This window comes from Quercus robur, chromosome 9, assembly GCF_932294415.1.
Source record: "Quercus robur chromosome 9, dhQueRobu3.1, whole genome shotgun sequence".
NCBI lineage: Eukaryota > Viridiplantae > Streptophyta > Magnoliopsida > Fagales > Fagaceae > Quercus > Quercus robur.
Window position 1 is genome coordinate 8,778,362 of NC_065542.1, and position 11,944 is coordinate 8,790,305.

Here is an 11,944-nt window from a genome sequence, read left to right on the forward strand (position 1 = left end):
AACATATTGCTCTATATTGCATCGATCCCTTTGGTGCTGAAGATCCGAGAGCAGACTTGAGAATCCTCGCAATTTAGGAATTAACCCAATTGTTAGTGGAGAGTTTTCCTCGGATAGATCCTAAGGTCCATGTAATGTAGTTTTTCCTTGTAAGTAGTTGGTCTTCCCAGGGGCTTGAGTTCGAGGACCATACAAGGCCTTGGTTCTGTCCAAAACTTGTATTTTGTTGTAAGTAGTTGGTTTCCCCAGAGGCTTGAGTCCGAAGACCATACAAGGCCTTGGTTCTGTCCAAAACTTGTATTTTGTTGTAAGTAGTTGGTTTCCCCAGAGGCTTGAGTCCGAGGACCATACAAGGCCTTGATTCTGTCCAAAACTTGTATTTCCGTTGTAAGTAGTTGGTTTTCCCAGAGGCTTGAGTCCGAGGACCATACAAGGCCTTGGTTCTGTCCAAAACTTGTATTTCCGTTGTAAGTAGTTGGTTTCCCCAGAGGCTTGAGTCCGAGGACCATACAAGGCCTTGGTTCTGTCCAAAACTTGTATTTCCGTTGTAAGTAGTTGGTTTCCCCAGAGGCTTGAGTCCGAGGACCATACAAGACCTTGGTTCTGTCCAAAACTTGTATTTGGTTGTAAGTAGTTGGTTTCCCCAGAGGCTTGAGTCCGAGGACCATGCAAGGCCTTGGTTCTGTCCAAAACTTGTATTTTGTTATAAGTAGTTGGTTTCCCCAGAGGCTTGAGTCCGAGGACCATACAAGGCATTGGTTCTGTCCAAAACTTGTATTTCCGTTGTAAGTAGTTGGTTTCCCCAGAGGCTTGAGTCCGAGGACCATACAAGGCCTTGGTTCTGTCCAAAACTTGTATTTTCGTTGTAAGTAGTTGGTTTCCCCAGAGGCTTGAGTCCGAGGACCATGCAAGGCCTTGGTTCTGTCCAAAACTTGTATTTCATTGTAAGTAGTTGGTTTTCCCAGAGGCTTGAGTCCGAGGACCATACAAGGTTTTGGTTTGGTCCAAAACTTGTATTTCCATTGTAAGTAATTGGTTTCCCCAGAGGCTTGAGTCCGAGGACCATACAAGGCCTTGGTTCTGTCCAAAACTTGTATTTTCGTTGTAAGTAGTTGGTTTCCCCAGAGGCTTGAGTCCGAGGACCATACAAGACCTTGGTTCTGTCCAAAACTTGTATTTCCGTTGTAAGTCGTTAGTTTCCCCAGAGGCTTGAGTCCGAGGACCATACAAGGCCTTGGTTCTGTCCAAAACTTGTATTTCCGTTGTAAGTAGTTGGTTTCCTCAAAGGCTTGAGTCCGAGGACCATACAAGGCCTTGGTTCTGTCCAAAACTTGTATTTCCGTTGTAAGTAGTTGGTTTCCCTATAGGCTTGAGTTCGAGGACCATACAAGGCCTTGGTTCTGTCCAAAACTTGTATTTCCGTTGTAAGTCGTTGGTTTCCCCAGAGGCTTGAGTCCGAGGACCATACAAGGCCTTGGTTCTGTCCAAAACTTGTATTTCCGTTGTAAGTAGTTGGTTTCCCCAGAGGCTTGAGTCCGAGGACCATACAAGGCCTTGGTTCTGTCCAAAACTTGTATTTCCGTTGTAAGTCGTTGGTTTCCCCAGAGGCTTGAGTCCGAGGACCATACAAGGCCTTGGTTCTGTCCAAAACTTGTATTTCCGTTGTAAGTAGTTGGTTTCCCCAGAGGCTTGAGTCCGAGGACCATACAAGGCCTTGGTTCTGTCCAAAACTTGTATTTGTTCATTTATTTATTTATTTTCTAAAGGTTAGCTCCTCGAATAGGGTGGAGGAAGTCAGCTTGATGTTTGAAGCCCCTAGACCTGCCCACGCCAGGGGCACTGCGAGGCGTAGCCTCTAGTAGGAACTTATGTTGGAACAACAACAATGTGTCGCCGGTCATAAAGGCATACTCATAGACTCTTGCTCGACAAAAACCTAACTCCACTGTCTTCTGAGCCAACGCGCAAGCCTTCCCCACAGACGGCGCCAATTGTAGGGACACGATACGCAACGAACCACAACAGTGTTGGGTTCGCACACGAAAAGGCCCAAACAATATCATTTGTAGAGAGTGGGTTCGAAAGGCTAGGCCTTGGTTACCCGGCGGTGGGTTTTTTGTGGTGTTCATACGTGTTTAAGGCGTTTTCACTCCTGGAATCTTTCTCCTGGAGGTGGACTGGGAGGCCCTCCTTTTTGGCCATTTTTCCCGCCCCTTATCTAGATTACTTACTTTTTCTTTTATACTAGCATGCGTTCGCTTTCCTTCGTCCACGTGTAGGGTCGACCTTTCCAAGACTGATACTTGTCCCATCAGTCCAAACCCAAAGTCGTTGGGGATGGTTGATAAAGTCAAAGAATACGGCTCTGTTAGGTGCAGAATATTGTACGGGAAGGGTAGTAAGGGCAGCTTTTCCTTAATATTTTAGATTTTCTTTCAAGTTTGTTCTTATACCGTTTTTGCCCCTCTTCTCGGTGGAACTTTGGGTCAGCCGATGACTGAGCTGTCCTCGGCTGCATCTTCGGGCCATTTTGTGCTTTATGTTATTGAGCTTGGGCCATAAGCTTCTTTGGCTTGGGCCTTTGGACTCTCCCATGAGTAAGTGGGTCTGGCCCATAAATTATTGGGTCTCACAACATCCATTATCCAATACCATTTCCCCCAAGTAGAAACAAAAATCAGAGGTATTAAAGCAACTATATTAATAGAATATAGTATCATTTATATCATCTTACCAAATTTGTGATTAGTCAATTCATAAAAGAAATTGTATATTAATCACAACTTATCATTTCATTTTTAGCGACCAACAAAAAAAAAAAAAACTAATCATCATCAATTTTTGCAAAAGTAAAAATTGTATTGGAAAAGTGATATCTATATATTTTCAGTTAAGTTAAAAAGAGGTATATATTTGTATATTTTATTTGCTCTTTGTATATATTTGAAATTTGTAATATAATTAGTAAAAGTTGTATTAGAAAAGTGATAAACTTGTATTTTATGTTAAGTTAAAAAAAGTCATATATTTGTATATTTTATTTACTCTTTGTATATACTTATAATTTGTAATATAATTCTATAATCTATATAAAATTGAAGAAAAAAAATAATTTTATAATATTTTGATATATAAAATGTGGGGCCCAATAGTTTAGGGGCCCGGCTCGCTCGCTTATGGAGAGTCCACAGGCCCCAAACTAAAGGAGGTCAGGACCCAAGTCCAAAAATAGGAAGCCCAAAGTGACCCGAAGATACAGCCGAGGACAGCTTAGTCCTCGGCAGACCCAAAGTCTCCCGGATTAGAGTGGAATACAAGCTAACTTGAGAGATCAGAAAATATCTTGGGGCAGTTGTCCTTAATACCCTTCACTGATATGACACTGCACCCAACAGAGCCGGATTTTTAGGCTTTATTGATCATCTCCAACAATTTCGGGATTAGATTGATGGGACAGATATCTGTCCTGGAAAGATCGACTCTACACGTGGACGAGGGACAACAAACGTAGGCTAGTATAAAAAGGAAAGGTAAACTAATAAGGAAGGGGATCCCATCTCACTTCCTGAGAAAAACTTCAGGAGGGAGAATGCCCGGAGAATATATGCGTATCACCCCGAAAAACCCACCGTCGGGTAACCGGAGAAAACATTAGTGCTCCTCGGACATGATCCGAGGAGCCAAATCTCTCGAGATACCAAGGTGTAAGGCCTGAATATCCAAACTAAAGCCTTCTCTTGTCTTGGTTCATCTAAAGCCCGGCCTGAACTAGCGCCCTGTGACCCAACGATGGCCTTTCAAGCCCACTCTCTACAAATGTTATTGTAAGGGATTTTCTGTAGGCGAGTCCAGCATCGTTGTTGGGCCGCTAGAGATTCGTGTCCCTACATAAAATTTTACAGGCTCATAATTTTTAATTTTTATTCAATTTTAGTAAAAAGGAGAATCATTCAACTAAACAGAAAGTTCAAGACAGAGTCTATTAAAGTACAATCCATAATAGTTTCGACAGGTAGTTATCCAAAATATGAGCAAGATGAAAATTAAAATACAGCAAAAAATCAGACAAGCTCACAATTTTGGACATCTTTATTGTAATATATATATATATATATATATATATATATAAAATTATTTCAACTTTATTTTTTTTGGAAAATTACATTTTTTTCACCATAAATTATACATCTGATTACACTTTGCACCATAAACTTTTCGAATACACGTTTTACACCCTAACTATAATCATTGTTACACACTGGACTCCAACATTAAGTTTATTGTTAATTTGGATAGAAAAATATGGTATCACGTTAAAAAACTTAATTTTCCATCTTTTTAAAGATTTAAAAACAAAGAAGATAAATTATTACCACCCTACATTATACTCCTGGTTATACTTTACACCCTAAATTTTGAATTTCTATCCAAGTTAACAGCAAATTTAACTTCAGGATACAAAAAGTATGAGGGATAAAGTATTTGGTATTAAATGATACCACGTCAATGGTATTAAAATCCATTAAATGTGAAATATGTCAACAAAAAATAACTAACCCACTAACAATTGAAAGACATGTTAGTGGAGTAGTTATTTTTGTACACATGTCTCTCGTTTATTGAATTTTGATATAAATGACGTGGTATCATTTGATATAAAATATTTTTTCGTAGTAGAGATTATAGTTTAGGATGCAAAACGCGTATTCGAAAGGTTTATGGTGCAAAGTGTAATATATAATATAGTTTAGATTGATAAAATGTAATTTTCCTTTGTTAAGGGGAGAAAATTATTTTAACATTAAAAAAAAAACTTATATTAAAAAAATAGTGTGAGTGAGTGACACATGTAATTAATTAAAAAATTACTCTCTTAAAAAAAAGAAAAACTAAAAAATTACAGACTAGTATTAAATAAAAAAAAAAAAAATGTACACAAAAATCCATTTTAGTAAGTTCGTAGGGACAGAAAATACAAAGACAGCCTATTCTCGAAATCTCGTAAATCGGGCCGATTCAGTTCACGAACATCGAAGAACCTTAATTCTTATTTCCTGTTTTACCCCTGCCTCTTTTACATATTTATTACACTCACACATAAAAATAAATAAAATTACTAAACATAATGTAATACTATATTACTGTATTACGGTACTTAGATTTACATGTTTCATTGTTTTTTGGACTATTATATATACATATTATATATATTATATTTTTTTTCCATTTTATTTCCTTGCTCTGCTTCCTCTGCTTCACACAGAGAGAGAGAGAGAGAGAGAGAGAGAGAAAGAGACAGATAGAGAGAGAGAGAGAGGAAGAGAGAGGCTTAAAAGAAAGCTCCAAATTTCCATGGATGTTTCGATCTATTATGTCCTCCTCAGTTTCAAACAAATCTCTTAGAAACAAACCCATGTAAGCAAATTTTCTTCTTCCTTTTTTTATTGGAGAAACCAGCAAATTTTCTTTATTTCACAGAAAGAATATCACATTTGTTTTTATAAATAAAAATTTGTTTTTGGCTTATAAATGCGTGTTTCTGATTCGTTTCTTCAGCTATAATCATATGATCTTTGATTTTTGTTAATGGGGTTCTGTTCTCTTTGTGCTGAGAGCTGTATTGGACCCTTAATTCTCTGCAAAATTCTGGGTTTTTATTGATTTTTTTTTTTTATATTTTTTTTTTGGGGATTGTTTGTGAGGTAAAATCATGGCCTTTATTTTATTTTTTTAATGTGTGGAAGACCAGGTTCAATGGTTGTGGATTGGGATCCATGTTGGATCTCTTGGTTTTTGTTTTTATAGTTATTGTTATCATTGTTGTTTGATTTAATATAATATTTTCTGTTACACTAATCTTGGATTTTGTGTTTTGTGTTTTTTGTTTTCTCTCCTTTTTTTATTTTAGTTTCTTTTATGTGGGGTTGCTTGTTTGGAGGGGATTGAGGATTTAGCACATTGCCTAGGACATATAATGTTGGTAACTTGAGGTGGGGTTTCATGGGTTGAACTCAAGGAATAATGGGAAGCTCTAGTGAAGATGAAGAAAATCGATATTTCGATGCTCTAGAGGACATAGCATCAACATCAAATGTTAGTCCTGTTGGCAATGAGATATATGAGTCTAATTCTAGTGTTAACATTCGAGTTTCGGATGGTTTTTCTTATGATATATGGATTCAGAGCCCGGGAAGTGTTAAGGAGCGTCGGAGCAAGTTTTTGGATTGGATGGGAATGAGTATGGATCGCATTGCACACAGGAATTCACTAGATGTATGTAGGGATGTACAGGAAGAAGTGGTTGATAGGATTAGAGAGAATAGTGGGGCTGTGTTGAGGAACTCGCGTTTTGAAGATGAGTTTTGTTCGGGTCGGTCTTCAATGACTTGTTGGTCTGAAGGTGATATGGATTCTTCTGAACCTTTTATCTCAAAGGAGAACTTTGTAAGCCAAGATGGGAATATCGATAGAGAAGCAAGTTCAGACCAGTCAGGTAGGGCTGTAGAGTCTCGGAGCACTTTTGGGTTAGAGTCTCGGAGCACTTTTGGGTTATCCCTCTCGTTTAAACGACTGAAAAAGAAGGATGTTGAGGTGACTAACAACTTGGTGGGGTCTGTGAGGACACCTAAGAGGGGTTGGTTAAGTAGATTGCGTTCCATGACGTGTGTCGTTGATAGTCAAGATGAAGCTAATCAACTGAGACCTGGTGATGATGATGCAATTCTACAGTCTAGGGTTCAGAGAGTTAAGGTCCGGCAATCCAAGAAGCGGTTGAAAGAACTCTCTGCTCTTTATATGGGGCAAGATATCCAGGCACATGATGGTCCAATTTTGGCAATGAAATTTAGTCCTGATGGGCAGTATCTTGCAAGTGCTGGTGAAGATGGGATTGTGCGATTGTGGCAGGTGGTGGAGGATGAGAGATCTAATGAACTTGACATTCCAGAAATAGACCCATCCTGCTTATATTTCACAGTGAATCATCTCTCTGAATTGAAACCCCTCTTTGCTGATAAAGAGAAAATGTGTAAAGTGAGCAGCCCGAGGAAATCATCAGACACAGCATGCGTAGTTTTCCCCCCTAAAGTTTTCCGGATTTTGGAGAAACCATTGCACGAGTTCCGCGGGCACAGTGGTGATATACTGGATCTCTCATGGTCTAGGAATAATGTAAGTAAATTATTTTAGTGCCAATTTAATTTTATGGATTAAGTATAAATGGTATTGATTTTCACGTATGTGATGTTTATTTTGATGCAGTATCTGCTCTCATCATCAATCGACCATACGGTTCGTCTGTGGCAAGTGGGATGTGATCATTGCCTCAAAGTGTTTACACATAGTAATTATGGTGAGCTCCTTGATGTTTCATTGTTTCAACCTAAAATCTATTTTGTTAGTTAAGGAACCAGCCGGGGTTGGATAAATGTTGGGGCAGTATCCCGATAGTTTTATTATGCTGAAGTTATTGTTGCTGATTTTTACGTTATGCTGTGATGCAGTGACCTGCGTTCAGTTTAACCCTGTTGATGATAATTACTTCATCAGTGGTTCAATAGATGGAAAAGTTCGTATTTGGGCTATTCATGGTTGTCAAGTTGTTGACTGGACTGACGTAAGAGAAATTGTCACTGCAGTGTGTTATCGCCCTGATGGGCAGGTTTGGTGATTTTCTTGCTCTTTTGTCTTATAGATAGGATCATCAATAGTAAGTGATGCTATGTTAACGTCTCTTTGTTTCTGTCACAGAGGAGCATTGTTGGCTCTATGGATGGAATGTGCCGCTTTTACAATATATCAGGTATGCTAGTTGATAAGTACTTGCACCCTGGCCATCCTTTTGCTTTGCTTCCTTTGTATAAGTTGCAGTTGTTACTTCGAACAAATTTTTTGTAGGATATTAACAAGTTGTGTGATAATCCCATCTGTGTGCTGTTTTTCTAATTCGTCATTATGTTTGAATGATACTATCTTAGCACTTCTTGGTATTATGTTAACATGATTTGTTGTTTATAACACAAAAAAAAATATCAGTACAAAGAATGTGGTTGGGTAGTTTTTAGTCTATGAATAGAAGAAAGTTTTGGTAGGCATGCATGTGGAATCCTCAGAGCAAAGTAGCCCAGGCACTTTCTCAAAGATTGGAGATGCTCTTTTATATTAACAGTGACAACAAGAAACTTAAGCTGCTTAAGATGAAGCTGATGTGAATTACATTGTTCTACCAAGAATTATTTTTTGCCTCAATTATATAGTTACCTTGGAATTTAAATGATATTATTAAGTTCTGTGGCAGTTTAATTGTTTTTGTAATCGAATTAGTGTAGTCTGTATCTCCTAGTCTGGAATTGTTGACTTTGACTGAAAATGTTATGATTGACAGTGGCTTTATAATTATGTAGTTGAATCACTTTTTCACATTGGATGTTATTTATAGGTTCAATTAATTCATTCTCTGTTTTTCTTGGATCAGATAATCACTTGCAATTTGATACCCAAATATACTTACACAGTAAGAAGAAACCACCCTGCAAAAAGATAACTGGCTTCCAGGTAGTTATTGCTTGCCCACGTTTTTTTTTTCTCCTTTTGGCTGTTTCTTTTATTTATCTTATTTTCCTTTTTCATTTAAGAAGTGCAAACTTCCTAATCATATGATATTTCCTTCAGTTTTTTCCACAAGACTCTAGCAAAATAATGGTAACCTGTGCTGATTCACAAGTCAGAATTCTTGATGGGCACAATGTGATTGGCAAATACAAGGGTATGTTGTTGTTCCTTCATCTTTTTTCTTTGAATTAGTCTTAAATTCTAGTTTTTCTTGGTTTCTGACATTGAGGCCCTTTAGAGGCTACTTTTGTCCTATGTAAGCTATGAATGATAAATTGGTGTATATTAACAAATTTAAAATTCTATTTACTGTGGAATTTATGTTGGGAAACCTAAATGACCATTTACAACATGATAGTGTATGAGCATTGTGATATCTATCTCCTTGCTTTTTAGTGCTGAGTTTAGTTCTGATCTAAATGAGGGCTTTGTTCTATTTTTGCTTTCCCCTCTTAATGAAATATTAAATATTAAATTTTCTCTTTCTCTTTTTAGGCCTTCGCAATGCGGGAAACATTATATCTGCGTCTTTCACTTCAGATGGGAAACATATTGTTTCAGCTTCTGAGGATTCTAATGTATATTTATGGAACTGTAGTCAAGAAGAGTCTGCTCTCCCCCAACCCAAAAATATAAGATCTTTTGAGCACTTCTCTATGAATGCATCTGTGGCGATACCTTGGTGTGGTCTGAAATGTGGGAACTCAGAAAATAGAAGGCAATATCAAGTCTTGGATGAGAATCTGGCAGAAACTCCGTCCTTCTCTTCACCTGCTTCTTTTGTGCTGAACCAAGAATTCTTCTTAGAGTCTTTTCCCAAGGGATCTGCAACTTGGCCAGAGGAGAAGCTTCCCACTTCAAGCCCAACGGCCAAGTCAACTACATTAAATAAATCTCAATACAAGTTTCTGAAAAATTCTTGCCAGAATATACCCAGTTCTCATGTGTGGGGTCTGGTTATTGTGACTGCAGGCTGGGATGGACGGATCAAGTCATTCCACAATTATGGGTTACCAGTATCTGTCTAAAATCCTAGTGGCTTGGCAGAGGGTTTCCACTTTCCAGAGAATCATAATTCTGATAGCTTTGATTGGGCGCTAAATAAGACCCTTCTTTGACTACCACATGCTGCATATCTAATGTTGGGAAAGTGGACAAGTGACTTTATGCTTGGTAGTATCAAGTGTCACAACAGGTTCTGTTTTGAACATTTGGTAGGCATGTGTAGCAAGGTTGATTTTGAGAATTTTGTGTTTTTCCAGAGGGCCCCTTCTCAGATATCAGGTGTTCTATTGCGGATTTAGTTCATGACAGGTGGCACCAGTTCCATGGTTGCAATATATAACCTGACCTGTAATCAGCAAATGGCTGAGGTGCTTATCTGGTTACTTTGCTCAATTTTGCTACCTGATTTGTTAGTCTCAGAAGTTTTGTCTGCCGGCCCAGCAAAAAGGTGTGAAGTCGTGTTAGGAAGGCCAATTTGAGATGTTTATCTATGTATAATGCAGCAGGTGCCTGTGGGGCCTTGTATAACCATTTTCTTTTGTTCTCTAAAATACAAGGAGGATTCCAGAGCTGGTGGTTGGAGTTCATTTGAGAAAAAAAATGGTGGGGAACTTGGCCACGATAATATCTTAGCTGCTTTCAATGATTGAATTGCTTGTCTGCCATTTACAATCACTCTCATGGTAGGGCCAGTCACAACCGGAGCTGGTGGTGGGAGTGCATGGCCGGCCATTTTTTGCAAATTGGATTTACAATTGCTGACCCAAGTGCTTGAATGTAATACATTGATGCTTGGTTTCGTAGGACATATCAGTCTAACTTGTCACTCTGCTTGAATGGTGTTTGCCTCTGTTGTTTTGCTAACAGAACTTGCAGATGCTACTCTCAATTTTTTAGCCTAACCCCCACCTTGCCAGTGGTATTTATAAGCTCAAATAAAATTGCCTTTTGAGTTTAGTATGGCATATATGTAACTGTAATTTCCTCGTGTACATAGAACTTTTTCAGTAGTTCTTTACATGTTTACACTTGTAGCATAATGGTTAAAAAGTAATAAAAAAGTAAAAAGAAACAAGAATATTGGTTTTGCATTTCTGCTGCTCTGTATGGTGAATGATGGAATTTTTCAATTGGCACTTGGCACTTTGGATTCCTCTTTTTCTAAGGGCTTTTAAAATTGGCTTGAGTTATAGGTACTGTTGGGAACAAGAAAGAGCTGCCTAGAAGAGCCTCATAAAATCTTTGGTTTCAAATCCAAATTCATTAATTGTTCCTTGCTGAGGGTACCTGTCTTGTGGGTATCTCCAAAAAGAAAAAAGGAATACATATATATAATTGAAGCTAGAGAGAGAGAAGTGGGTTCAAGAAGAAAGGCTAGAAGATATAGCTAGAGAAATATGGTGATGCCTTCTTTTGAAGAGATTCACTTTCTATAAACTATTGATTTTTTTCACTTTTACTTTTAGTCTCTATTTTTATTCGCTTGTTGACGTTTTTGGTCTTGGATGTTTTTACTTGGTCTTCCATATCATTATTAGCTTTTTTTAATCAGGTTGGAATTTGCAAACAGTGTTTGCACACATTATTTTTGCATTTTTTAAGTTTTTTCATTTAAATTCAAACACACTGTTGAATGCACTTGATAGAAGTTTTGTCCTTTCTCAAGACAATTAAATTTAATGTAACCAAAAGAGTAAATTTAGGTCTATTTCTTTAAGTGTTGTACTTTAAAGTTCCCTAAATAAATCAATGTCTGTTTTGAGAATTGCATCATGAACAGTGTTCTCTTTCAAGAACAATAAAATTCAACACATTTATTGCTTGAATTTAATTGGAGAATCTTAAATACAATAATTAAATTTGTTGTTTTCTTTTATTAATAAGTTAAACTCTAAGTGGATTTTGAACTACCATCTTATTATCATGGAAGTGAGGAACATGTGAGTTTAGTTAAAGTAAATATTGAACTTCAAAAAATTTTCTAAGATTGTTCTTGAAATAAATATCACTTGAGGTATAAATTTTTTTTTCCCTAGTATTTTACATTACGATTCTCAATTAAATTCAATTGCACAGTTACATAATTTCTAAAAAAATGACTGATGCTAAGTTAAGTTTGTCCTCAAAAAGATAATGTTCAAATGGGATGATCATCACCAAAGAATATGGTTAGCAACTCTAAAAAACAATCAAATTCATTGTGATTAATACTATTCAAAACTAACACAATGCATTGCAGAATAATGACGGCGCATAGAAGAAAGGAATCTACGTTATCAGAGTAAAAGCAAGCAAAGACGCTTTGTTTGAAAAACAAAAAACGAAGTGA

At 37.3% G+C, this 11,944-nt stretch overlaps 1 protein-coding gene across 2 annotated transcripts; it reads left to right on the plus strand.

Moving 5' to 3' along the window:
• The first annotated feature begins 5,243 nt into the window (after nt 1-5,243).
• On the plus strand, nt 5,244-10,706 carry LOC126698225 (uncharacterized). 2 transcript variants are annotated; one of them, XM_050395314.1, is made up of 8 exons: nt 5,244-5,415; nt 5,909-7,170; nt 7,261-7,351; nt 7,503-7,660; nt 7,750-7,801; nt 8,474-8,553; nt 8,671-8,764; nt 9,106-10,706. In XM_050395314.1, exons 2-8 carry the CDS (start codon nt 6,022-6,024, stop codon nt 9,636-9,638), a joined length of 2,157 nt encoding a protein of 718 aa, XP_050251271.1. In that variant the 5' UTR covers nt 5,244-5,415; nt 5,909-6,021; the 3' UTR covers nt 9,639-10,706. The 2 variants fall into 2 exon arrangements, with proteins under 2 accessions (XP_050251271.1, XP_050251273.1); XM_050395316.1 differs by having other exon boundaries at nt 7,503-7,615.
• The last annotated feature ends 1,238 nt before the right edge of the window (nt 10,707-11,944 follow it).